This window comes from Leuciscus leuciscus (assembly GCF_965113295.1).
Source record: "Leuciscus leuciscus genome assembly, chromosome: 19".
NCBI classification, from domain to species: Eukaryota; Metazoa; Chordata; class Actinopteri; order Cypriniformes; family Leuciscidae; genus Leuciscus; species Leuciscus leuciscus.
In genome coordinates this window covers 36,518,057-36,545,270 of record NC_138743.1, presented here as the reverse complement: position 1 = coordinate 36,545,270, position 27,214 = coordinate 36,518,057, and the positions used below count along the sequence as shown (strand labels likewise).

The window sequence follows — 27,214 nt, the reverse complement described above, 5'->3', positions numbered from 1 at the left end:
GATTTTTAAAAAATTCAGAAGGCCAATTACTTTTAAGTTGATAAATTACAGAATAACTCAAATATCAGTATTGTTCAGAAGCGTAGCGTCTTGAACACTACACTAGTCGTATTCATAGTCTCGTTCACTCCCCGGGCTGATGCTCAGATGCTCCAGCACGGCCGCCGTATGCAGCTTTTAACATGATCCGCTCATTTAAAACTCCTTAAATTATATTAACATTTACTATATAATCTTTTTGTACTAAACATCTAAATAATGTCAGTTATGTAGAATCAATGATCTCTGTGAGAGAAGTTCTGTGTAAACGCATACAGTAAGTAAAGCAGCTCTCTGCCAGCAGGCATTTAATCATCTAAACTGACAAAAACATTAATAATAATTCTAATAACATGTGAGATGAGATGGACTCGGTAATTGTGATGTATTCGTTGTTTAATTTGCTGGCAGTGTATGCATACTCCATTCTCTTCACTCATTAGCCTATTAAACAACACATAAACCCTTTAAAACTGTAGTTTGAAACGAATGCTTATATTTATGTGAGGTTGATGGGTTCTCGTCTTATTTATGTTTTCCATTTGAAAACATCAGATTTTGGATATTTTAATGTTGCCTATTGTTAACATTACTGCTGTTGATATAAATAAACAGATTATTGGGATTATTAAGCTACATTAAAGTAGCAATGTTTATTTATTTTATTCTGGCAGTTTTTAATGTTTTATGCTTTTAAAAAATTGTTAGATTTTTTTACATGCTTTATTTTTTTACCCTTTCAAAGCTTTTATATATATAAAAAAAAGAGAACCAATGACAGACTATCATTTAATCTATCATCATTTAAGTTATATGACTTAATGTTTTTAGTAGCCTATCAATGAGTTCCAAATACCGATAATATGTAGTTTTAAAAAATATATATGATTTAATTATCATTGATTTATTCAGATATTTATGTATATTTAATTACGTTTCATATGAACATCCGTTCCAAAAATAAGACTAATGTAAATCTCACAGACTTGTACAGAAGTACACATCACAGTAATGGTTTGAGTTGGACCGAACCGAAAAATGACGTTAACTTCAGTGTCTGTTGTTTCTCTTTACTAGTTTGAACTTAAATCATTGTGGATGACATTCAGGAACACATTCAGGAGCTTCATTTTGTATTTTATAATCTTTTTGCCTGTTGTGTGTGGTGTGCATTATGAGAAGAAAATCAAGATGGATGACTCCATTTTTTTTATGTATTATCTCCCTAAAGTATTGCAGCTTCTCTTATTGGTCCCATGTGTTTTTGACGGCTTGTTCTTCTGATTTTTAGGACCAGACTTTAATCCCATTGCAATTCACAATTTTTATGACAACCTTGGATTCTTGGGTCCTGTAGCTCCTAAACCGCTTAAAGGTCCTACAAAACCAGGTCAGTATTTAAAACACTTCACTGTTCTGCACTTTATAATACGATCTTGCCACACTTTTGCTGCTTCTTCTCTTTTTTGATGTTGTATCTTATTTTTCTGTCAACGAACCCTTGAAAGATTTTATTTAAAGTTGTTTTTACTGCATCTTCATTCCATTCTCATCCTCAGTTTCTTTCTCTGTCTTTATTTCTCTGTTCCCGATCTGTCGTGGTGCCGATCAGGTGTAGATCTCACAGGTTCTCTAGACAGGAGAGGGCGCAAAATAAACGTCAGCTCCAAGTTAAAGCGAGATCCGTCTCTACCTCCTGTTCCACCTTCTATGGCTGTATCCATGGGTGGGTCTCTGTCTCTCTCGGTCTCCGCATATTTAGAGTCTGATACTGTTTTGTCACTCCTGTTTTTCCTTTCTATAGTTGAGTCTGAAACTGTTCTGCTTCTTCTGTTTTACTATTTTATATTCAAGTCTGATACCGTTTTGCTACTCCGGTTTTAAGGTTGCTCTTAGCTTTGCTGCTTTTTAGGGCTGGGTATTGACACAAATTTCACAATTCAATTCGATTTTGATTCACAAGCTTGCATTTCGATTCCGATTCGATTCAATATTGATTATTTTGGATATCAGGTGCAATACATGGCAAAGGAAAACAAATCTCTTAACTAATGCTGTAAACTATGGGAGTCAGTGGTAGCCTATAGGCTTCATTAGCCTACTAAAATATTGAAGGTAAAAATGTACTGATTTGTATACAAACACTTAAATTACACTTATTTTTATAATAATAAAGTTATATGAAATGTAAACATTTAAATGGTGGCTGTCATAAAAACCTGTCAGATTTATTCAAACATGCATTAAAAATTGAAGAACATTAAAAATTATAATGAATATGTAATATGGTGCATATATTTAGCAGAATGCTCCTCTCTAGAGTTAATTTTTCTTGCTGACTAACGAGTTTATGGCCACTGACTTGATATGGTTTTTCTGAGGTAAATGTGACGTCACATGACATTGTTTACAAGCTGATTTACTGACGTCTTTCCACGGTTGAAACACTGATTGGACGATTCCATGTCACATGATACGGACTTCGATAAGCTGTACTCTATCGTTTAACACACTTTCAGACGCTCATTCATGTTTATTTTGCGCGGTAACTGGTGTTATTAAGGCGGAAGAGAAGATCATGTGCTTCTCTAGAGCTGAGCCAGAGCGATCTCACGCCACAGTGACAAATGTTTTTGAATTTCGTAAGAAAATGGACATAATTTGAAATCTGAGACTTTGTTTCATATCAATAGTAACAAAGCACAGAGATTATGTAAGGGTTAATGCCTGACGAGGTGTCCATTGTCAGGTATTAATGGACGACGGCGCGCGTCGGACGGTTGCCTCCTCCGAAGTCCATTAATACCTGACAATGGACACCTCGAAGGGCATTAACCCGCTTATACCATGATCACTTGCCAAATAACACATTTTTAAAACATTAGTTTACATTTTAATTAGTTTTACAATCGAAATCTAAAGTTTTTACAAACAATAACTTGGTTTCGGAGATATTTATAGTCCGCTCAGCTCGTAGAACCCTTCAGTTTTGTTTTGATACAATAAATTGTAAACGGATACTTTGACTGCCTGTTGCTATGGTTACTCACAGCTGATGACTGCCTGTTGCTATGGTTACTCACAGCTGATGTAGCCAGCGCATTTATTTATTAATTTCGAACGGTAAACAGTCAGTTTCACCAGAACTCCTTTACTAGGTGTCCTCTATCACTTTTTAATGGACACCCTGCAGCCAATCAGAATCGAGTATTCACCCAGACCATGGTATAATGCGATTTATTGGATGGGATGCAGCGCTACAATAGCCGCGTTTCCACTGTCGGGCCAGGGCCGGGCCAGGGCTTTAAACGGGCCGTGCCGGGCTGATAGCCTCGGGCTAATAGCACCAGGCCTGCGTTTCCACTGTCGTGCCAGAGGCTCCACAGCGCTTCACTAAAACACGCCCGTAACACGCCTCTCTGGAACAACGTCACACTAACCCATTCACCAACAAATGGAAGTTTTATCAGAAAACTAATCAGAAATCACTGGAAACAGCGTTGAAAACAAACATGATAAAAGCGGCCGTTTGCTGGCATTTTTGTTGTTTACTTGAATATTTAAAACCCAAGCATCGATGTTTTACCACAGGTTTACAATAAAAAGTGATGCATTGATCATAATGAATTAATTTATGTCAAAATTGCACATTAGTCACTCAGAAATAAATTACCATTAGGTCTATTTCACAAAAGAAAAAGGACACACTTACTTCTTCAGTCGCGTCTGTTTCTGTTTATCTGGTAGTTACAGGACATATTTACATCACATTTAGAAAGAATGATAATTTCTACAAATATATGCCACCAAAAATACGACCTGAGGAGCTTTAGCACTCTCTCGACTCCCATACAGATATTTTCAGTCAGAGAAACAGAGGAAGCTCCCGAAAAAAAAGTTGCTTTATTTTATGATAGTCCGGTATAAAGAGACGAGACGGAGGCTACTGACAGATAAAATAAAAACATGATTGTGATAGCCTTTATGATTGGTCTGATTTCTTCAAGCGTATGTTTTTTTTTTACTATGCGTATCTTCAAGCGTTTACTATGTTTACCATGGTAATGGTTAGCGCGCATAGTCTTTTGCATCACAAACACAAGGCATTCAAACATGAACGCGAGTTAAATTATTTTAAAAGTCTTTAATGCTGACAGAATCATCCGGCGCTGCCGCCTCCCGCCTCCCTTCTGTTCGTAACCACTCCTCTAGCCCGCTCTGGCCCGCTCTGGCCCAAGGTATTCGACGGGCCAGAAATCCTGGCCGCTGGCCCCGAGTAAGCCCCGATCAAGCCCCGGAAGTGACAGTGGAAACGCGACTGGCCCTGGCACGCACCAGCACGGCCCGGCCCTGGCCCGACAGTGGAAACGCGGCAAATGTTACGTTCATTCATCAACTGAACACAGGATGACTAATCGCTTCTTGGGATTTAAGAATCGATATCGGTTCGTAAAAATGAGAATCGATTAAAATCGAGAAATCGATATTTTTTACCCAGCCCTACTGGTTTTATTTGTGTTTTATATGTTGTTATGCAGGTATGATTTTCTTATTATTGATCTGGTTGTTCTGTAAAGCAGTTTGGTCTTTGGTGTAAATATGCTATATAAATCAGAATCGAGGCGCAATGGATAAGACACATGCCTTTGGTGTGAGAGACCCGGGTTCGAATCCACTGTGAGACACCAATGTGTCCCTGAGCAAGACACTTAACCCCTAGTTGCTCCAGAGGCGTGCGACCTCTGACATATATAGCAATTGTAAGTCGCTCTGGATAAAAGCGTCAGCTAAATGAATAAATGTAAATGTAAATGTAAAAATGTAAAAAATAAATAAAGTGAACTTGAACACAGGCGTTGATAACGATTGTGATGTGTTTTCTTCCAGAGAGCATTAGGAATGTGAGGGTGATGTCAGAGCCTGAGGAGGATGATGGAGTTCAGTGGAGCTGTACTGCCTGCACCTTCCTCAACCACCCCGCCCTCAACCGCTGTGAAGAGTGTGAATTTCCACGGCATTTCTGAGCCACACACACAGTACATGCAACACACACACACAAACGTGTCGACGGCCACCGTTTCGCCTCCTCCAGGAGATCATGGACACGCCTGTTGGAGGATCTCTATAAAGCTTCCTCTTTCCCCCCACAGTGTCATTGTGTGTCTGTCTGTCTTGTGATGTCCACTGAAGACTGGATGATGTTTACAGCGCTTTTGTTCTCTGTACAAAAATGTGTGCTTCTGTGTCGAGAGGGAGTTTTGTGTGTCGCGTGGGAGATCAAGGGAAACTTCACACCCCGCTTGATCCATGAAGAGGCTTCAGTGATATTAACACGTTTGTTACATCCACACGGTTTACATGTGTGGCTACGGATGCCAGTGTGCCTTTTCTTTCATGGGAACAGTGTCTTTGACTGCTTTATATGAATGCCGTTCCCAAAAGGATCATGAGTGGAATCTGCTAAACTCGCAATTTCTTTTTGTTTGGTAAATAAAATGTGAGAAAAAAAGAAAAAAAATTGCATGCTTTAGATGTACAGTTTACAGAGGATGTCCCCGCCACACAGATTTTACTGTACATAGTTTTAGAATGAGCTTTTTCGATGCCTATTTTTCTTTCTCAAGATTTCACATGTATTTCCTTGTAAGTATAGCTTTATAGACTTCATTTATTTCTATGTGGTGTTGTTTTTTTTGTTTGTTTCTCATACGAGAATGGTTTCCCATCGTGAGCTTTTGTGAGAACTTAAAGGGATGCTAAAAAAATGTGCGACAGTAAACGACAAAAACAATGCTCTTTGTCAAGCACTCTCTCCAGTGTACGAGCTGCAGACGCAGCAAAACTGAGAAAGATCTAGATTTTATTAATAAGGTACTTGACCCCAGAGCGGTCAAAGGACTTCACAGGAAATCCATAAAGCCCTCGGATAACACGTGCTTTCCTATGTGACAACTGGAATGTAGGTTTACTATTAGGAGAATTTATACCTTTGTGCCAAGAAAGGAATGTTTCGTTGCTATATGCATTGATAACGCTTTCCAGATTATGTTCAGTAATGTGGGTTTGAGAGACAAGACTTTGTCCCGTAGTGTATGGGTGCCCTCCTAACAGTGGATGAGGATTCACAAGGGCTTTTTAATACACACCGCTAAGCCTTTATGGCTCAGGTTTTATAAAGTGCCAAAGCACAGGAAGCGCAGATCATCGTGTCCCTGAGTGTAGCTCCATACGTCACTATGTGCCTTCAGTCTTCACATGGTTCTCGGTTACGGATCATGTGCACAGTGCCTTTCGCTTGCAGATGTTACAGAGTTGAAACAGGTCCTTGGAAATGTTTTGTAACTTTATTTAGTTGATTGACCTAAAGTTTATTTCAGAAAATGAATGCTTTGCCATTCGTTCTTTACAAGAGTGCTTATTAATGCATAAGTCGTGCATTGAAAAGTTGAATGAGGTCGTTATTTATGAAACAAATGAATACACAATTTCCAAAATGCTGGTTTCTGGTATCCAGGCTAAAAATAACTTTGCTGTGGAGAACATTTTATTCATTCTATACGCTTTTGTTTCGGAGATGAGACTCATTTTTGGCTCTAAAAAAACATTTCTTTCTGTGGTAGTTTCACTAACTTTTGGAAAAACCCCAAAGAAATAATCAGATCTGTCTGTCAATGTTTATGGATTTTAAAAGAAAAGGGGGAGGAAAAATGATTTGGATAATCCAATGTTTTTGATCTTAGCTGGGAAAACTGTCTTTGTAATAGATAAGTTATTTGTAAAAAAAATAAAAAAAACGAAATAAAATAAAAAATAAAAAAGGAAAAAAATTAAAACAAAAATAAACTTTGTCTGCTTTGCTGGAGTTATTCTTTTTATCTTACGTTTATTTAACTCTTTCCCCGCCATTGACAAGATTTTCCGTCAATCCATGTTTTCACTGTTATATGGTAGGTATGTATATAGAAGCATTGCTTACTCACATGTAATCTAACGTGATCATCAAACATTAAACGGCATATAAATCAAAACTACCTAATGTTACTAAACGAAAGGTCGACCCATGAAGAGGTAAACTACTGAAGCTTTTTGGTCATCATTCTGAATCCCATCCGGACTTTGACAAAAAAAGCAATTTTGTTCAAAATGATGAAACTATTATTTTATTTTATTTTTCTGAAACTTAAATTTGTTTTGTTTTTTTTACATCCACAAAGCTAGATTTTTTTTTTTTTTTTTTTTAAAACAGAGGCTTTGTTCTTTCTTTTCATATTGCATGTTCACAAATTCATACAACAAAATATTCTTGGGGCCATGAAAGTTTTGTGAAAATTGTCAAAAATGTAGGGTATGTTTATGTCATATGATACGATATTGTTTATCGTACTCTGTTATTTTACATGGGCTCATAAGTGACGGACAATGGCAAAGTTTAATCCGCCTTTGAGTTTTTCCTTTGATAAGCTGATGGAGTCGATGGATTGGAGACGGAGACTGCAGTGATTCTGGACAGCTACTAAGCTTGATAGAGGACGGAAAAGTTCAAGTAAACGGCCTCATTTATGCTATGGGGAGTGAGGCAGCTTATAAATCAGAGTCAGAAAAAATACTATGCAGTCGTCAGAAAACAGAGGTGTTTATCAGAGCGAACACAGAAGTGTTTACCTAAAGTCAACACTTCAAGTAAAGTCCTGTTTTCTGAGTAACATTAAGAATATCTCTACAGATTGCAACACCGCCGCCATGACCAATCAGACGGGGCTACTCCTGGTGGAGAGACGCATTACAGTTTTTTTTTTAAATTGCTTACACACTAAAAGTGGAGCTTGAGGCTCACTCAGTGAAAACATTCACCCATGTACCTAATCTCACCAAGTCTGCAAAACTACAGCCACATTATACGCTTTACACTCAGTTTGCAATTGAAAAACAAACAGTTCTCTACATTAGACACATCACTCAAAACTAACAGCTCTTGTGTTTCATTTAGAAAACACTGCCATTCAAAATGGCACACTCATTTACCGATGACCTACACCCAATGTTCATGTGTGAAAACACTAATAGCTAGTTTGTTCACTTAGAAATCAGAGCTTGAGCACTATTTATAGGCTTTAGGATGGCTTTCTTGGTTTGGACAAAAATGGAGGACAATAAGAGAGTAAGAGGGGGACGAGGAGTACGACAAGGAAGAGGGATCCGGGAGAGCACTGGCCACAACAACCAAGTGAGTCTCCTGAATAGAAAGATACATGTTCATTTATATCATACAGTTGAGTAAAAACCACTGTCACTCAAGTCTTCTTCACTGTGGTGTGTTCTGGTGATGGGTTTGTAATGATCTGAGCTAGTCACATGACTGTTAGCTCTACTGTGTGAAGTACTTTTTGGTTAAGTATATATGGCCTTTGACCCGAGCATCCTTAGTCTGTGTTTCTCTGTACATTTAATGTTGAAAATACACATTACATAAAATATTTCTATCACACATGCTTCTGTACTTACAGCAGTACAGAAACACTTTTCACTGCATACTGAAAGAAACCTTGCATCCTAACCATGAAAACATCCTGATCTAACAGGAATGATATGGTAGCTGAGCAAGCTGAGACCAGAAAGGAAACAGTGCAGGGCATTTCCAGATTTGTAAAAACATATGTACCAGTTGCTCTCTGCGGACATAAATTACAATTCGGGGAAGGAGACAAATGCATATAGAAACTTTTTAAATGGAATAGGTAGAGTATGCAGAAGTTTAATGGATCATCTGTTGATTTGGGGTTTTCGAGGATGTGATTGTCTCTCCCCAAAAAAACAAAACATTTTTTTATGATTCTAATTATTAGACCATTATTATTCCATTTTAACCATTCTGTTACACTAATTATTATGTGCTCTTTGATACCATTCTTCAATCAAATTAAATTAGTTACTTAAATGTTAACAATTACAAAGGTGGTTACATCTGAATATTTTCTGTAAAAAGCTAGGATATGTTGAATAATATATCTTTTTTTTGCTTTGCCTGTTTTTGATGTGCACGACGCCTCCTGCCATTTAAAGGCTGTTTAGTAAAGCATTGCTATTCTGATGCTTTTGATTGGTTCTCTTGTTTGAATTCGCAGCACATCACGTCTGCCAATTACATCAATCCACATTGCTGCTGAAAGCTTTAGGCTTGAGACCTGCCTGAGATCTGCCACCCTGGTGAGTGAGTGATAAAAATGCGTTCCAGTGCTGGAAATTAAAAATGTATTTCACCCAGAAATCAGAAAAGGGCGCAAATATAACAGTTCAGTGCAAAATATGTTTGCGAATTATTAAAATGCTTTCAACATCAAAGGTTTCAATGTCGAACCTGAGGAAGCATCTGCAGGGATGTAACTTAGTAAGCAGTCATTGAATAAAGTAGGAAAGGCATTGCTTACTCCCGTCTGCCACACCAGGCTACTTATTTTTATTCAAGACATATTAGCTCTGTATTGCTGAGTGCATGTCCTGTAGTTTATTTAACTGTGTTAATCCATTCATAACAAATTAGATGGTCTGCTTGCTAGCTAAACACGTCTTTACCAGCCACACTTCTATTAACGGTTGATTATGATTTCACTTTTCTAACTTTAGTTAGTGTGTAATGTTGCTGTTTGAGCATAAACAACATCTGCAAAGTTACGACGCTCAAAGTTCAAAGCAAAGGGAGATATTTGCTTTTACAGAAATCGTTTTTTAAGGACTACAACAAACGGCTGGAACTACACGAGCTTCCCTAAAATTTACATAAACCCGCTCCCGGGAACGCGATTTATAGATTATCATGACAGAATATGCTAATGACTAGAAGATAACTACACATAAGCTACACAAATTCACCAACTAACCATTCAGAAATGTCCTGTTGCTCTACATGTTGTCACTTCTTCTTGAGTCTCTCTATCTTTGTCTGACTCCGGTTTGAACATAAAAGGCTAAAAGTTTTTGAAATTGTCAGTGCATGTCTTTCTATGTTAGTGCAAACTGTTGAGGCTCCGCCCCCTGTGCCGGGAGCAGCAGCTCATTTGCATTTAAAGGAACAGACACAAAACGGTGTGTTTTTGCTCTCCCTAAAAATGTACAATTTTAACATGCTATATAAAAATATCTATGGGGTATTTTGAGTTAAAACTTCACATACACACTCTGGGGACATCAGAGACTTATTTTACATCTTGTGAAAAGGGCATTATACCACCACTTTAATATATCAGTGTTGAGTACTACTGTTGAGTACAAGGTTAACCCTGCCTAGTTTAAATGTTTGAAAATGATTAACAGTTGAAAACATTAATTAGAAATTTAGAAAAGTAATCAGTTACATTACTTCAAGTAATTGAAATAGTTACACTACTTATTATATTTTAAATAGGGTAACTTGTAACCTGTTACATTTCCAAAGTGACCTTCCCAACACTGATTACAAATATACAACTGCAGCAAATTATATAAATGTTTATAAATATGCAAATGATACAAATGATACAAACAATGAGGAGAAACACAATGTTTTAAAAAAAAGAAAAACAGGGAAATTATATATATATTTTTTTAAATTATATTTTTTTATTATAATTATAAATCAGGGAATAAAGACAAATTCAAAAGGCCTCCCATTTTAATTTCATTAACAAAGTTAATGCAGTGAGTGTTTGCAAGTTTAAGAGAGAAACAACTAATGAATGTGAGAGAGTATGTATCTTGTCTGTATTTCAGTGTTTTGCATGTGTGTTCACATTTTGTGTTTATTTACAATTATAGTCACTTGCATTTGAGAGATAAAGTTTAAAATAGAGGTCTATTTCAGGTAATGAAAACTTTTTTATTATTATTATTTGTTCACAACAATGCCATCTAGTGGACTTTCTAGGTACTTTCATCCCTAGACAATGTATTGCTTGCAATTAATACTGTATTCAACAGTTACTTTTAACATGAAAGAGACATTGCATGGAACTTTCAATGCAGCTTACAGAATAAATGACCTTCCTGAGGATTTTTTTATTTATTTTTTATTTAATTTGTTCACAAATGGCTTCAAAGATAAAGTAGCTGGGGCCAACATCTTACCTTTAGATTATTACGTGTGAGCAAAAACCTGTAGTTGATTAGTCATGAGAACTAAACTGTGTTCTTTAGAGCTGCTTTATAGCTGAACTGAACACTTTCCATATTTGATGAACTTTACACAGGATTTGAAACTGAATCTACACTGAACTGACCTCAGCTGATAAATTACACTTTTGTCTTTTTAGAGAACTGTTGCAGCTACGCGTGTATTACTACGAGCCTCAGTCTGCTTTGTACCCAAATCAGGATATTGCTTTCATACCACGCCGTAAATATGTTCATCGTGGATCTCGCCGGAGTTTTAAAAATGTCTCTCCGAGTGCAATTCCATCCATTTGGTCTACGAACCCTCATCCTCCAAGGAAACATATTCAGACTGTTGATCACATTGTGTTAGCTAAGCTAACCAAGGCGATTACCACTAACAATGGTCTATGGACTATGGAATATTCTATCAATCTCCGATAAAGGCCATTTCGTGTATGATCTCCTGGTTACTTTGTACTTTATAAAGCCAGTACATTACGCATTTACAGGCAGGATCCATCTTGGAAAACAGTATCGACTAGTCGAGCCACGAACGCCCTGCTACATTAGATTTCACAAACGTAATTCCTATCGACCAGCTCACGTAGCAGGGCGTTCGTGGCTCGATTAATCGAGTCTGTTTTCCAAGATGCCCGCTGCCTGTAAACGCGTAATGTACTGTCTTTATAAAGTATCTTCTTATTAAACTGTCTGTACACTTACAAAGTTCTCAATGCTTCGGTTTGCATGTATGGACCCTCATTATGCTACCGTGTTAGTGTGAGGCTATTTTGAGCCTTGTTAGTGGTATTAACTTGCGATTTGTTTTTACTTACACTCTGCCCCATATATAGTGTTATAAGCTAATCTGTTTTTATAAATAAAACTCTTTACATTCGATTATCATGAAAACGCACCCCAGGGAACGATCGACTCGGTAACCCTGTGTTAATTACCCCAAGGTTCATTTTTCACTGGAGTTGTCCTTTAAAGGGATGGTTCGGAGTAAAATCAACCTAGGGTCCTTTGCACCATGACCTCGAGCCAAACACCCCCCAGAAGCTTTTTCTCCCTTGGTCGAACATTATTAAAGTTAGAGCTTATTTAGAGATATCAGCCGGATGGCTTAGTGCAGGCGCTAATGGATCCAAGGATGCATCTCGTAAATTACCCCACTAATAATGCCCAGAATGGCACCAAACTTCTACAGTCGTACAAATAGGTTCTGTCCCAGCTAACAAAAACAAGTTGTCTGAACGTTTTGCTAACATTCCCATTAGGTTAGGAAAACGATATTTCTGAATGTTTTTTAGACATTGAAAACGTCAATTTTTTTTTTTTTATGTATTAAGAATGTTTTTTCTTGGTTAATGTGAACGTTAATGTAACATTTCATTCACTCATTTTGAAAATGTTATTAAAACGTTATTTCTGAATGTTTTTTAATTGTTGAAAACGTCCAGTTTTTTTTATGTATTAAGAAAGTTTTTTCTTGGTTAATGTGAACATTAAAGGGGTGGTTGATTATGATTTCACTTTTTTAACTTTATTTAGTGTGTAATGTTGCTGTTTGAGCATAAACAACATCTGCAAAGTTACAACGTTCAAAGTTAAAAGGAAAGGGAGATATTTTCTTTTAAAGAAATTGATTTTTAAGGACTACAACAAACGGCTGGTAGAGACTACACAACATTCCTCCCGGGTTAGTGACATCACCAACCCTAAAATGTACATAAACCCCGCCCCCGGGAACGCGATTTATAGATTATCAAGACAGAATATGCTAATCGATGATTAGAAGATAGTTAACTCCACATCAGCTACATACATTTTAACATAAACAAAAAAGATTTCGAAATTTGTAGCTTCGCCCCTTGTGCCGGGAGCAGCAGCTCATTTGCATTTAAAGGAACAGACACAAAAAATTGTGCATTTTTGCTCACCCTTAAAAAGTGACAACTTTAACATACTATATAAAAATATCTGTGGGGTATTTTGAGCTAAAACTTCACACACACACTCTGGGGACATCAGAGACTTATTTTACATCTTGCAAGGGCATTATACCCCCCCTTTAAAGGAACATCCCATTCACTCATTTTGAAAATGTTTTGAAAACATTATTTCTGAAAGTTTTCTGAACGTTCAAAACATCAGGTTTTTTTTGTTTTGTTTTTTTATGTATTAAGAAAGTTTTTTTTTCTTGTTGTATGTGAACGTTACAGGAACATTCCATTCTATCATTTTGGAAATGTTCTGAAAACGTTATTTTTCAAAGTTTTCTGGATGTTCACATCACCCTGAACAGTTCAAACACATGGGGCATAGGTAAATTAGCGATACTCAAGTGTCTGAGTGTAAGCCCAGTGATGGACGGGCCGTCTCATCACTGTGCTTACACACAGACACTCGAGTATCGCTAATTTACCTATGCCCCATGTGTTTGAACTGTGGTGGAAACTGTTGTACCTGAAGGATATCACAGAGAACCTGCTAACTCCTGGCTCAGCCGGGACTCGAACCGGGGACCTTCTTGCTTCATGCTGTATAATAAACTGTAAGACTGTAAACCGTTGAACTTGCCGCTCTGCAACTGCTCTCTCTGCGGAAGCTTTGCGTTTAAAGACCTAATAAAATATTTCAACTCAGATCAATATTCCAGTTGTTCTTTCAAAATAACCCCCTTCAGACTGATGGAAAAGTCCTCATCACCCTGTCTGGGTTTATTTTGAGAGAACAACCGGCTGGATGTACATTATCCCTTCTTACATATATTGTGTGTTTTGGAAAAAAAACACATTTATTTCATAATGTGATTTGCCCAACAATTTTCAATTATTTTACTTTAATGAAAGGTTTGATTTTTGCAAATGTTTTGAATGAAACATTAAAAGGATAAACAATGCAGATCCTTGATCATATTTACCAGGGGTGCCAATAATTCTGACCAAAACTGTATATATATTAGCCTACATGTTTTGTCTCTTGGAAATACACATTTGACAGTACAGCTTGAGTTAGCTTGATGTAAATTTATTTTCATTAACACAAACAGTAACATCTGTAACATTTTAACAACCTAATTTTTAAAGGTAAAATGTAAATATTCTTTATGAGTAAGAACTACTCTCATTAAAGATAACCATTGGTTTCTGTAATTTACCCTAATCTAAAATCTAGTGCTGTCACCTTGTGTTGACACTGTGAAACTGCATGATTTATTAATTATGTGTGGCCTTTAAGCTGCAGGCCTTTGAAATTCATCCCCGGGTTCGGACTTTGGCAGCACATCTTGGCCATCCTGGATAACGTCAGTAGTGGCTAGAGAGGCTGAGGCTCAGATGCTGGCAGAGGGGGTGGCAGGTCAGATCCTGGCTGTTGTAGGGGCTTCTCTGAGAGGGGAACATTGAGGTTCCTGACCTAACCATGGCTATAATGGATCAGGTAGAGGGGCAGGAGGACCAAACATCTGTGTGATAATCTGTGATGTGACTGTCCCAGCTCGTACTTCCTCGGGCCATTTAGAAAGGAGATCATAGATGACCACCAAAATGTGCTGATGACGAGGAACTCCATGGCCATGTACACTGTCCCCTCACACAGAAATCCAAATTAAGCAAATCAAGCCTGTAATCATCTACAATGGCTGAAGGAAAAGCTTAGTAAAAATATCCTAAATCATTTCTGTTAAACTATTTAAAAAAGGCTTTAGTGTATTATATAGCATGTTATCACTCTTAGAAACTGCGATTTATAATATATATTTTATTTTGTTGTATCATTTTCATTATTCACACTGGATAATTCACCACTAAAATAGGTAAATAATTTATTGTTGTACAATCAAGATTACCAATACTGATAGTTTAGTATTATAATGAAGCTACTGAATAATGAATACAGACTGTAAATGGTACTCACCATTAACTGAGGTATACAATTGCTGACCATGTCATGACATGTTATGGTCAAAGTTATAGTTTAAAGGCACATTTGCAACTACACAAGCCTTTTAAATCCTTAATGAGTTAAATGTTATAAAAAATATACTAGCATTCAAAAACGTGTTCATAAAGTCTTTGGAAAGTTAAATGCATCTATCTGTACAGAATGTAAACTGCAGCTGGGCTTTCATTAAAAAATATATATTTTTATACACACACAAACACAAGCAGCAGCATAGAGCACACACACACTTTTCTATTAGATGTGGGATATTATTTTTATCCCTGTCTGATGGATATGGCTGGAGTATTTGGGTAATAGTATCATTGCTGGTACAGTATCTTGACCCTGTGTCTGATCTCTAAGGCATTTTACTCTCCCACAGTCAAGTTCATAAGTCTTAAGACACAATACTGCTTCCTCTGAGCTTGCAGTAAATCATCCACACTTAGAGATTAATTGTCCATTCTACAGACTTGAAACAGGCTATATGTTACAGGTCACTCCTGCATCTTCTACGTGACCACAGTTGGTTTTCGCCCATCCTGAGAATTTACACTGGTGAATAGAGTCTTCAGTACCAACACAAGCAACATCATCCATCCAGATTAACCCAGTGCCTAAAAGAGAAAGAAAACATGAATCTAAAATGAATCTGTAAAAAATGAATCTCATACATCTCTTTAATCTTTATGGTTTAATGTCATAGAACAATGGTTATGCATTTTACACATTTGACAAATGCTTTTATCCAAATTACATTTGAGTTCTACAATACACATAATAACTTCATACACTGCCTAGCACTTAAACCCATGACAGTACTGTAGAGTGCAGTGAATATTTGCAAGCATGTCTTTTGCTACCTTAACCTTGTAATGACTCTGACCTTGTCCAAACCGGCCTGTTTTGTGGATTTCTTTGGCACTACGGTACCCCAGCATCCTGCACACAACGTCTCCATCTTTTATGTCCCAAACGTCATCGCACACTGTCCCCCATCGAAGCTCATGGAGCACTTCCACTCGACCCTCATGAGGCCCGGAGCCGTTGACAAGCCTTACCAGAGTTTCTTCAACTGAAATATATACATTCATTGCAGAATGATTCTATTACAAATGACACCTTACAGAGAAACAGACACAAATCCCATTTAAATATCAATCCCACTTTATATTAGGTGTCTTTATCTCTAGGGATGCCCTCGATTGAAGATTTTTCTAGTTGACAATTAGTCATTAATTTAAGCGATTAGTCGACAAATCATATGAGTATATTACAGTTTTTTTCAAATTGCTTACACACTAAAAGTGGAACTTGAGGCTCACTCATTAAAACCATTCACCCAAGTACCTAATCTTCAGACCAAGTCTGCAAAACTGCAAGCACATAACAGTATCTCATCCAGATCGGTGGAAGCAGCTTCAAAAACAGTCCAATCAGTGCAATCGAAGCAGGCCTGTAGATCCTGCTCTGCTTCATTAGTCCATCTTTTTACAGTCCTTATTACAGGTTTAGTTAACTTCAGGTTCTGCCTGTAGGTCGGTATAAGATGAACCAAACAGTGATCAGAGAGGCCCAAAGCTGCCCGTGGGACGGAGTGATACGCATTCTTTATTGTGGTGTAACAGTGGTCCAGTATATTACTGTCTCTGGTGGGACATGTAACGTGCCGTCTGTATTTTGGCAGTTCACAGGAGAGATTTGCTTTGTTAAAATCCCCAAGAATGATTAAAAGAGAGTCTGGGTACATTTGTTTCGTTTCAGCTATTTGTTCAGCCAGCTGTTGTTGTGCCGCGCTCACACACGCGTCTGGACAAATTCACGAGAATGAAAGAGGAAAACTGTTCTGTGTTTGACAGAAACCTGGCTAAAACCAAACGATTACATTACTTTAAATGAGTCCACCCCCCAAGATTACTGTTATAAACATGAACCTCGTCTGAAAGGCAAAGGGGGAGGTGTTGCTGTAATTTATAGTAATATCTTCAGAATTACTGAGAAGTCTAGTTTCAAATATAATTATTTTGAAGTGTTGGTGCTTAATGTAACACTATCTAGTGTAAATGATAAATCACGTTTGAGATTTGTGCTGGCTACTGTATACAGGCCACCAGGGCACCATACACACTTTATCAAAGAATTTGCTGACTTTCTATCAGAGTTAGTACTGGCTGCAGATAAAGTCCTAATTGTTGGTGATTTTAACATACATGTAGATAACGAAAAAGATGCATTGGGATTGGCATTTAAAGACATTCTTAACTCTATTGGAGTTAGACAACACGTGTCAGGACCTACTCATTGTCGTAATCATACCCTAGATATAATATTATCACACAGAATCAATGTGGATGCCGTTGACATTCTGCAGCAGAGCGATGACATCTCAGATCATTATCTAGTCTCAGTGTAAACCTCATTTAGCCACGGCTGCAAAGCCGACTCCGTGTTACAAATATGTTAGACCTATCACTTCTGCTACTAAAGATTGCTTTATTAATAAACTTCCTGATCAGTTTCATCATCTCATCATTTACATTTACATTTACATTTATTCATTTAGCTGACGCTTCTATCCAAAGCGACTTACAATTGCTATATATGTCAGAGGTCGCACGCCTCTGGAGCAACTAGGGGACACATTGGTGTCTCACAGTGGATTCGAACCCGGGTCTCTCACACCAAAGGCATGTGTCTTATCCATTGCGCCACTACCACCCCTTATCCCAGATAGCTTAGAAGAACTCGATATTACGACAGAAACTTTTAACTCTCTCTTTTCCAGCACTTTAGACACAGTTGCTCCGTTGCGCTTAAAGAAGATTAAAGAAAATAGTCCAACACCGTGGTACAATGAGCGCACTCAGGCCCTTAAGAGAGCAGCCAGAAAAAAGAAGCGCAACTGGAAGAAAACAAAACTTTTTCACTCCTCTTTTACAGGAGGGGCTTAACTACTGCAAAAAGAATGCGCGTGTTGTTTAAGTTACTGTTTATAATATTTGAGAAGAAGGTCTGTCTAGCTTTGCCTAGTTCCTCATTGATTAATTTCACATATTTTGCACTGCTGTTGAGTTTCTTCAAGGTGCTTTTTGTCTTCCGCTCTTCTTCATGACTTTTACCGGAGCAGTGTTATCAATTACACTCTTAACTTTTGAGTTAAAGGAATCAAGGAGAAAATCAGAGTCTGCAGATATGCTTGGTGTTAAAGATAGGCCCTATCATACACTCGGCGCAGATCCGTTTCCTCTCTGGAGAAGTGTTCAGTCTTTACACTTACAAATTCCACCACGTAAATAGCGAATCCGCTTTTAAAGGGAATGGGAAATGAAACTCTGACTGGTTTATTACATGTTACACCCAAAACACACCCATTACTCATTAAGAGAATAGTGACAACCATTTTAGACCATGCACCGGGCGCGCCGAACATTTTTCCCGTCGTTAAACTAGCAAAAGTCGATTCGAATACACCGTAAGTGCACTTACGCCGTTCACTTTAGACCATGAGCTTAGATTGTTAAAATAGGGCCCCATGTTTTGTACTTTCCAGCATTTCAATATCATCCATGGTTTTATCTCACTGCTTTTAACTGCTATTCAAGACATACGACTGTGGTCCCATATGCAGGGTTTGAGAAATTATTCAAAATCCTAAACTCTACCTTAACCTGTAACAGTGATCAGAGAAGATGATTTTGATGTTGTTGTCAGACTGATGCAGATTTCACACAGTTGTTTTAGTCCCTGGTGTCGGGGTCAGATGATAAGAGCAAGTTCATGCAGAGAGATTTTAATGTTCAAAGTTTAACCTTTCATGACATTAATGCAGAACACACTGAGTACTGTAGATCAATGAGATGGTATAGTCAGAAAATATCTCGTAAATATGTAACAGCTGTGTGACTCCTGGCAGCAAACACACACCCACACAGCTGATTAAAGCCATATGAATGGGCCATTAGAAGGGTGTGCTCAGAGACTTTTAAGAGAGTTTAAGAAAATAAGTATAGAGAATGAAAGACTGCATTAAAATCAAAATGTTAATGGTAAAGAAAGTGGACAACTGCTTGAAAGTAGGTGATACATTTATTAAAACTGTCTCAGTGAATGCTCACTGCATAGCAGAGTCTGTCAATAAACTGTTTTTGAGCTGAGTAAAATCTGTGCCGAACCAATCACCGGCGATCACAGTGAGATGCATGCTCTGATGTCATGCTGATATATGCCAAAAACCTCACGATGACGAGCGGCCGTTGCTCTCCAGCAACTGTGCTGATGGATGGGAAAGGACTTGCTGATGACACAGCTAAATGCTCATTGGTTTAAAGAACTGTGATGCATTGTTCTCATCTAAAATGTGTGATTTTGTAACTCTGATCATTTTTTTGTGTGTATAAATTATTTGTGAATATTTCCAAATACTCTGACAATGCAATTTCTGTATGGGACAGGTGACTGTTGTCACATTTATTCCCCCTTTCAGGTGAAATTAAGTACTTCGGGTGTCATCATATTCATTTTTTTTTATTATTAAAATAAGAAATTATTATTATTTTATTATTTATTTTATTAAAAACTTATGATAAATTATAAGAGAATCTCAAAGGATGTAATCATTAAAAAAAAATTATGACTTGACTTTAACATACATTAAAAAAAAACACTTTCACAAAGCATCATTTGTAGTAAAAACATAAATACAATGTTATAATGTAGCATGTTTATTTTCTGTATGAATCAAATGTTCACCTGTTTTCCCTCCTTTGTCTCCACGCTCTCCCTTCTCTCCTTTCGGTCCTCTTTCTCCTCTCATACCTGCAGGTAAAACAGAGATTACCATTCAAAATTCATTCTTTTGTGATCAGGGGAATGATGAAAATTATACAATTTGCAAGTCGCAAGTCGCATGAGTTTCGAGAACCAAGTCCTGGTGGGTCAATATGGCGCTACCAATAGGACCTGTTCTTCGTCCTCCCTGACTTTGAACAACATCTGTGTAATACCAATAGCAATAGCACTAGCAACTCGAGGCAATAGATATGCTAATGTAGGTCCAGTGAGACGGGTTGGGAGACACTAGACAGGCCTCCAAACTCAGACCAGAGGAACAACCAGTGAAGTGGAGCAAAGGCGCATTTTGGGAAGCTGATTCTCTGGCTGTGGGTGTACTGGAAAACCTACCTTGCTCCATAAACCCCAACTGGAACTGGCCAGTGATGGGTGAGGAAGCTGTGTATCCTTGAAAAACACCACGCTGACCTGTGCAGGGCTTTGCGAGGGTCGTAGACAGATATGAGAAGGCAACAAACTTGCATCCAATATGTCCAGGCTGCAGACTGTGTAACACAAGAAATTAGGATGCAAATTTAGATGCAGCTGCCACTTGGGCTATTGGTAGAACAAGGAGAAAAGGGAACAAAGGATTCTCCACCTGTCCCTCCAATATGGTCGCTCGTCTTAGGGATGCTTCAAAGCCTTCTTGTAGTTCGTCTGATGAACCTTGCTGTGAGTCGTGTTTTGAGCCAAGATAGCAAACATCCAGCCCACCCTCGACAATTGACAGTTCGTCCTAATCCAGAGCCCCAAATTAGAAATTTGGCTTGCCATGAGACAAGCTGCCTAACTCATCCAGGATCTCCACAGAAATGCTCCTAATGTTGTCCTCATGCTGCCCTCAGTGCTTGCGGCCGCGACCTTGTGAATAGCAGAAGGACCAGAATAGGTAGCGACTGAAGTGAGAAAAGAGAGAAAAATCTCTCAAGCCAGAAAAGAGAGTTGTGAAAGTTACATTGCCATGGCCATGTTCTCACGATGGGAACATAAAACCATACACGAACATTGCCTCTGCGTGGGTCAGACCCAAACACAAAAGGCAGAGATTGTGGCCATCCAAGGACAAGAAATATTGACCGCACCCAGAAACACACAAGACAGAAGGGCATCTTTAAAAAGACGCTCTCTGTCTGTGTTTACTCTTTTAGGGAAATCTTTTTTTTTATTATTGCTGAAGTGCCGAGGGGAGCTCTTTGCACTTATCTGTGCTTTAGAGAACGGAGAGAGACCGCTGCAATGTGTTGTGTACAGCAGCTTCGATAGAAGATTCCCTTGTGTAGAGGTGAATGGAAAGAGTGACTGCACACCGCTCAGCTCCAAAGAAAAAAAAAATCTGAATGAGTGGAGCAAGCCACCTCCTTTTATACCCGTTTGTCAGGGGAGTGGCATGCAAATTCTACTCACCAATTCTTATTTGCCTTTTCTCAATGTATCAGAGGTGTTTGGGGCTCCCAAGTGCGACCTTTAGTGTCAGTACATTGACCCAACGTCAAGGTGAATGACAGATAGGGAACACCAAATTCCAAGTGTCTGTTTCAGTGAATTCTGGTCATAGTGGTGAAATAAAGAAATAAACTGCATTTGTACTAATTGTGGTTTCTATGGCCACTTAGAGGGTTTGATAGGGTTTATGGAGGGACGTTGCAGTGATACATGTATTTTAACAGATTTTAAGATTCAGTCCATTTGTCTTGTAACTATAATCATTTATAGATCATCTGTGGGAGCAGATTCAATATAGATCAGGGGTACTCAAAAGGCAGCCCTGCATCCAGTAGCGTGAATATTAGGCAGTGTGATTTTAATTTTAGATTTTGCAAATGTGTTTGTCACTCCTGACAAGTAAGTAGAGGCTACTAGTTAAACACCTGAACCTGAAGGTCATGAAACTTATAATCCCAGAACTTAATATATGTCAGTCATACACAGCCACAGTCTCACTCTTCTGGTCTGTAGTAGTCAGCAGCAATCTCGGCCAATTCACACTGATCTTTCGCAGCTGTTTGTCACATGCTTTGAAAACATGACGCATCTATTGCAACGGACCACAACCAGTGTGGTCACATATCTTGTGAGGCCCAAGATCGTAGTGGATGTAAGTGGGGATGATTCTATTACAAAAACAAGGTTCTGAGGTCCAATAAACACCAGAATGAGGCAATGAAAATAGGAGAAATGGGTGGATTGTTTTGGTGGAAGTTGAGGAAAGATGAAGAGCGAGTGGAGGATGGTGTGGTGCTCTGGAGAACATTAGGGGAAATCATTATATGTTTTGGAAGGTGTTTAAGGAGCAGCACATGTTCGGAGAATGAGATCAGTGAGTTGGAGTTGGAGCTCAGACTGAAATTTAAATAAAGAGTGAAAATAGAAACAAAGAAGTAAGTAAAGCCTGAAGTCAGCTAGCTATTTTACCAGCCTATAACCTCACACCCTGTCCAAACCAAGTTTCTAGTGACAAGTGAATTGTCTGTTCACAATGAACACAAAACTGTTGTGTGGCATGACACATTCATAGTAAATAAGAACATATTTGATGCTTTATGTAGAGTAAAGGATGTCTATATATTACCAAGAGAAAGCTCTTTGTTTTTGGTCAAACACCTGAACCTGAAGGTCATGAAACTTATAATTCCAGAACTAAAGGAAAATTACATCATGACATCATGTTTGAAACTCCAAGAACACACACAGTCCTCCTTAACTTGTTTCTATACTGAATTGTGACAATGCAGCCTCTAAATATTAGTCAATTTTACGCTTTTAGGAACCCCCTAAAAAGAATACCACAGAAATAGAATCTTATTTTCTTATTACACATTCCTGTTATAAGTGAGGATGAAATGTCACATTAGAAAAGTAAAATGTCTGGAAACACATTTCATGTTGAGTAGGGTAGCACTAGGCTAACTGAAACAAAGATAAAGGGTGAGAAAACAATGAAGGATATACATCTGTGTACCTAGCAAAACACTTGTTTTAATCAAAGCTTAATTCAGTGAACAATAAATATTTAAATTGTGTGTAAGTACAGGTTTGACTATACTTGTGAGGTCCAAAATACATATACATTACTATATATATATACATATATATATATATATATTACTATATTACTATACATTACTATATATTACTGTTTTAATGGAAAATGGTATGGTACTGTCAGAATTTGACCTTTTTTTACAGCAAGGGTTACCAGTGTAGTAAAACACCCACTGGTGAGCCGAACCTCAGCCGAACCTTATAAATCGGTCAAATCATGTTTCTATTTAAATCTAGTGTCTCGCACAGGTTTCTGAACCTAATATAAAAACATTTCATTATTTATAAAACAATAGAAGTCTATGAACTGATCTCACTAATATAGTTCTGTCAGGATCACCATCTTCAAAGATGATTGACAATTAGCATACGTTTGGATTTGCGGTGTGGTTCTGTTCAGGGCAAGAACTCCTTGTTGCTTAGAGTCAGCTGATGAATGACATGTCAGTCTTGTCAACTTGACTGACGTGAACCTGCCAGAACTAACGCTATGCTCGATTTAAACTAATGGGTACATGTTCTTCTATCCCAGTGGGCACCTGAAAGCACACAGATTCATGTTGACTCGTGTAACCGTGGGGACCTAAATTGTGGTCCCCATGAGGAAACAAGCTTATAAATCATACAGAATTAGTTTTTTTGAAAATGTAAAAATGCTGAAAGTTTTGTGTGATGGTTAGGTTTAGGGGTAAGGTTAGTGTAAGGGGAGAGAATATACAGTTTGTACAGTATAAAAACCATTACGTCTATGGAGAGTCCCCACAAAGATAGTGAACTAGACGTGTGTGTGTGTGTGTGTTTGTCAACATAAATGTCTAACCTTTTGGTCCCTCAGGCCCAATATCTCCTTTTTCTCCGTTGTGTCCATCCTGCCCACCTCGTCCTGCCAGTCCACGAGGACCCTGAATGCCCTTTTCTCCTGACAAGCCTGACAAAAAAACAAAAACAAAAGTTTCTTTAGGATATATTCTCAAGACAAATGACATACACATGAGCTGTCATTGGGTTGTGTTCATACACACGGCTATAGCTGGTCAGTCAGTTGCTGGTGATGATGTGTTTTGGCTGTGCTTCACTGTGTGTTGTGTGAGTGTGGTACTACACCTCTTATTCCCGTCAAACCAGGAAGTCCAGCTGGTCCCAGGGGCCCCACATCACCCTTCTCACCCTTTGGTCCTGGGGGTCCTAAAAACAGAACAACAACATTTAACAATTAAAACAGAAGTGTAAAAAAATCGATTCATTACTGGCTCCAGAGTCACCTAACAACAGATTTCTTATGACCTAGACTAGCAGGCTCTGTTTCTTTGTTCAGTCCAATTTGTACAATGGAGAACACATGTTTACCCTGCTCTTTGGACTGTGTGTATGTGGACTATGAAGGATAGGACATATTTTCTGTAGACCTTTGGGTGAAACAACTTTTTCTCAGTTCTTTAAAATGTATGTGTGTAAGTATTATTTTTTACAATACTCTCTTATAATTATAAGTAATCTCTTCATAGGTTGATTCCCCCAAAAGTTTAATATTGTGACTCTGTGATGCCTTCAAATCACTGTTCTGTTTGTTTAAGCATCACAAGCAGCCCTGACTCAGGAATACTGATTCAACCAATCGTGTGAGTTTGGGTTGGGCCTACAGTATTTGTTCATCCAACCAATGGCAAATGGGGGAAGTGTCACAGCCAAATCCTCAGTGTTAAAACAACACTGTTCAGTGTTTATATGTTCAGGGAGTAACACTGAAGTAGTACTGGAGTTAATTAAAGTAGGATCCGTCTACAAGTGATGACTGACCATTAACAATGTTTTCTGTGGCCTGTTGCATGAAGCCGGTTTCAGTTGCTAGGTAAGTTTGAGATTAGTTTGAGCAAACTCTGGTTTTGCGGGCTCAATGATATAGATAGTTTTTTAGCTGGTTTCATTGCCATTGTAACTTACGCTACACTGCTCCGGAGAAGGTTTTATTCTGGGTTAGCGTTCCAAACCAAAATATATATTTTGAGTTAAGTGACATGTCTCTGATGCATTAAAGCCACTCCCTCTGTATCTCTCACACCACATTAAAGCAGTTTAGATTGAAAGAATTTTAGAGACCCATCTATGGTGCCCATCTTTTGCTGCTAATTATTTATTATATTTATATCATATGAATTGTAATTATGTATAATTCATATAATATATTCTTCTAATTATTATTTTAATTTACAATTAATATTAAGCTTTGCTTTTAAATTAAACATTCTTATATAAATAATACATTATTTATTTTATACATTATAAATGATAAATTATACATAATTTTTATATATATATATACACAAGGAGAAAGAGTGTCATCAATGGAGTCGCAAACTAACTGAAAATAAAAGAGCTGGATCTATTTCCAGTCAGTGAATACTTTAATTATAATAAACTCCAAAATACTCTTCAGGTTAACTAGTAACAAAAACAGGGATCAACGCAACAGCTATAACAAACCAGACAAAGGGCGACTAAAACACAGACTATATAAATACTGAAGACAAACAAAGGAGATAATCAAAGAAACTCAGAACGAGTGCTGCTCCAGTCAGTAATCAAACTAAAACAAAGGAAACATGCACACAAAGAGAACACAGATCTAACAAAGAGCAGATGCCACAACAATTACAAGTGACTTCAAGTAATCAACTGCAAGTAAAATAAATTAAATCTCTCAATATCTTACATGAGGATGCTCGAAACAAATCTAAAAACAGCATTACCTTGTTTGCTTATTATAATTTAGTAATAGTTTGGGCTTATTTTTAAATACTTTTATTATTATTATTAAATTAGTTATTTCCCAGCCATTGCAATAGTGTTTCTAGAAACACACTGACTTGTATCATGGCAATTGTGTTTTTTTTTAATATATATTAAAATAATTCTGCCCTCATGTTATTATAATGAATTAAGGTTTTGACAAGATGGGCAGATACTGTCTCTGAAGGATATATAGTGCAGTGTTTTTCACTCCTAGTCCTTCACAAATGTTCTGTTTCGAACCAGTGATTCGGAGGGTGTATCAAACTGCCAAAGTCACATGACTTCAGTAAATAAGGCTGGGAATAACTATTTCGAATTCATAGCTATTTTGAAATTTCAATGGTGTAAATTTCTATTTCAATTTCCTCTAGAGGATGATTTCACTTAACCCATGAACCAGTGTCTATACAGTAAATATGTTTTTTACCTGATCTCAGGTCCTTTTTATAATGTAGACACAATATTTCTTTACTCTGATGAAAAGAGTATGAAATGTTTTGGTCCTCACAGAGTTCTCTGACTAGCATATTTTAATGCATGAACTGGGTACTGGCCATATTTAGGTTAAGCACAATGGGCAAAACTTTCAACCAAACACTATTAGTAATATTTAAATCACTGAAGAAAAACTCAAAACTGATTCAGAGGACAACAAACCACACAGGTTGAGTTACGAAAAAAATCTCTAATGACAAATTACATTAAAATTACTGTTACTACTCAGAAGTGCATACACCTTATGTATGTTATAATCAAGCAATGTTCATTCTTATTAAGATATTTATTAAAATTGTAAATTTTGAAAAGACTGTTAGAAAAAACATCAAACACTTAACAGTTTAAACAAAAAAAAAGCTTTTTTCTCAGTAAAATTGTCCATATTGAGACGATGATAGAAAAGGGACAAGCTCCTACCTTGTAATACAGTTAAATTTTTGAGTGCCATGGAGTGCTCCCATTCCTTTAGCTTCAGATCTGCAGTGATGACGTTTAGGATTTCAATCTCATTCCTGATCTGTTCCTCAAGGTGTATTTGTGTGATCCTCATGCTTGTGGCATCATGGGACACATTTCCAATCTTCTCCTGTAGTTCACAGATTTTCACCTGGTGCAGACTCACATCTCCACTAAGTGAATGGTTTAATATCTGCACTGTCCATCCCACCTCCTTCAGACGCTCCTGTAGAGTCTCTACATTTACCTCCATTGTCTTTAAAACTGCATCCTGTGTTCGGATAGAGCCAGCAGCAAAGGCTAACTCCTCTCCCAGACTGCTGCTGTTCCTTTGACTAGAATGACTGATCATGGCTAGATGCTCCCAGAGTTGAGCCACAGAGTCTGTGGTGTGCTCAGAGAAAGCCTGCAGATCTCTGATGTCACGCTCCAAGCCCTGCGCTAGTCGCCCTGGTCGTATTAGTAACAGAAGTGTAGAGCGTGT

At 37.7% G+C, this 27,214-nt stretch overlaps 2 protein-coding genes across 5 annotated transcripts in view; one reads left to right on the top strand and one right to left on the bottom strand.

Annotated features, from left to right (window-relative positions):
* tab2 (TGF-beta activated kinase 1 (MAP3K7) binding protein 2) overlaps nt 1–6,901 on the top strand; it is a 45,112-nt gene extending 38,211 nt beyond the window's left edge. Inside the window, exons 6-8 of one of the 2 annotated variants that reach the window (XM_082147911.1) lie at nt 1,331–1,429; nt 1,652–1,765; nt 4,927–6,901. In XM_082147911.1, coding sequence (XP_082004037.1) covers nt 1,331–1,429; nt 1,652–1,765; nt 4,927–5,063 — 350 coding nt within the window. In that variant the 3' untranslated portion in view covers nt 5,064–6,901. The remainder of the gene's footprint in view (nt 1–1,330; nt 1,430–1,651; nt 1,766–4,926) is intronic. The other variant, XM_082147912.1, reaches the window with a different exon arrangement.
* Nucleotides 6,902–14,189: 7,288 nt separating this feature from the next.
* The window catches only part of scara5 (scavenger receptor class A, member 5 (putative)), a 49,713-nt gene continuing 36,688 nt past the window's right edge, over nt 14,190–27,214 (bottom strand). For all 3 annotated transcript variants that reach the window (XM_082147957.1, XM_082147958.1, XM_082147959.1), the window contains 6 exons: nt 26,692–27,180; nt 24,091–24,171; nt 23,807–23,914; nt 19,861–19,926; nt 15,998–16,186; nt 14,190–15,728 (listed from right to left, as the gene is read on the bottom strand). In XM_082147957.1, the coding sequence (XP_082004083.1) occupies nt 15,595–15,728; nt 15,998–16,186; nt 19,861–19,926; nt 23,807–23,914; nt 24,091–24,171; nt 26,692–27,180 (1,067 nt within the window). In that variant the 3' untranslated portion in view covers nt 14,190–15,594. The remainder of the gene's footprint in view (nt 15,729–15,997; nt 16,187–19,860; nt 19,927–23,806; nt 23,915–24,090; nt 24,172–26,691; nt 27,181–27,214) is intronic.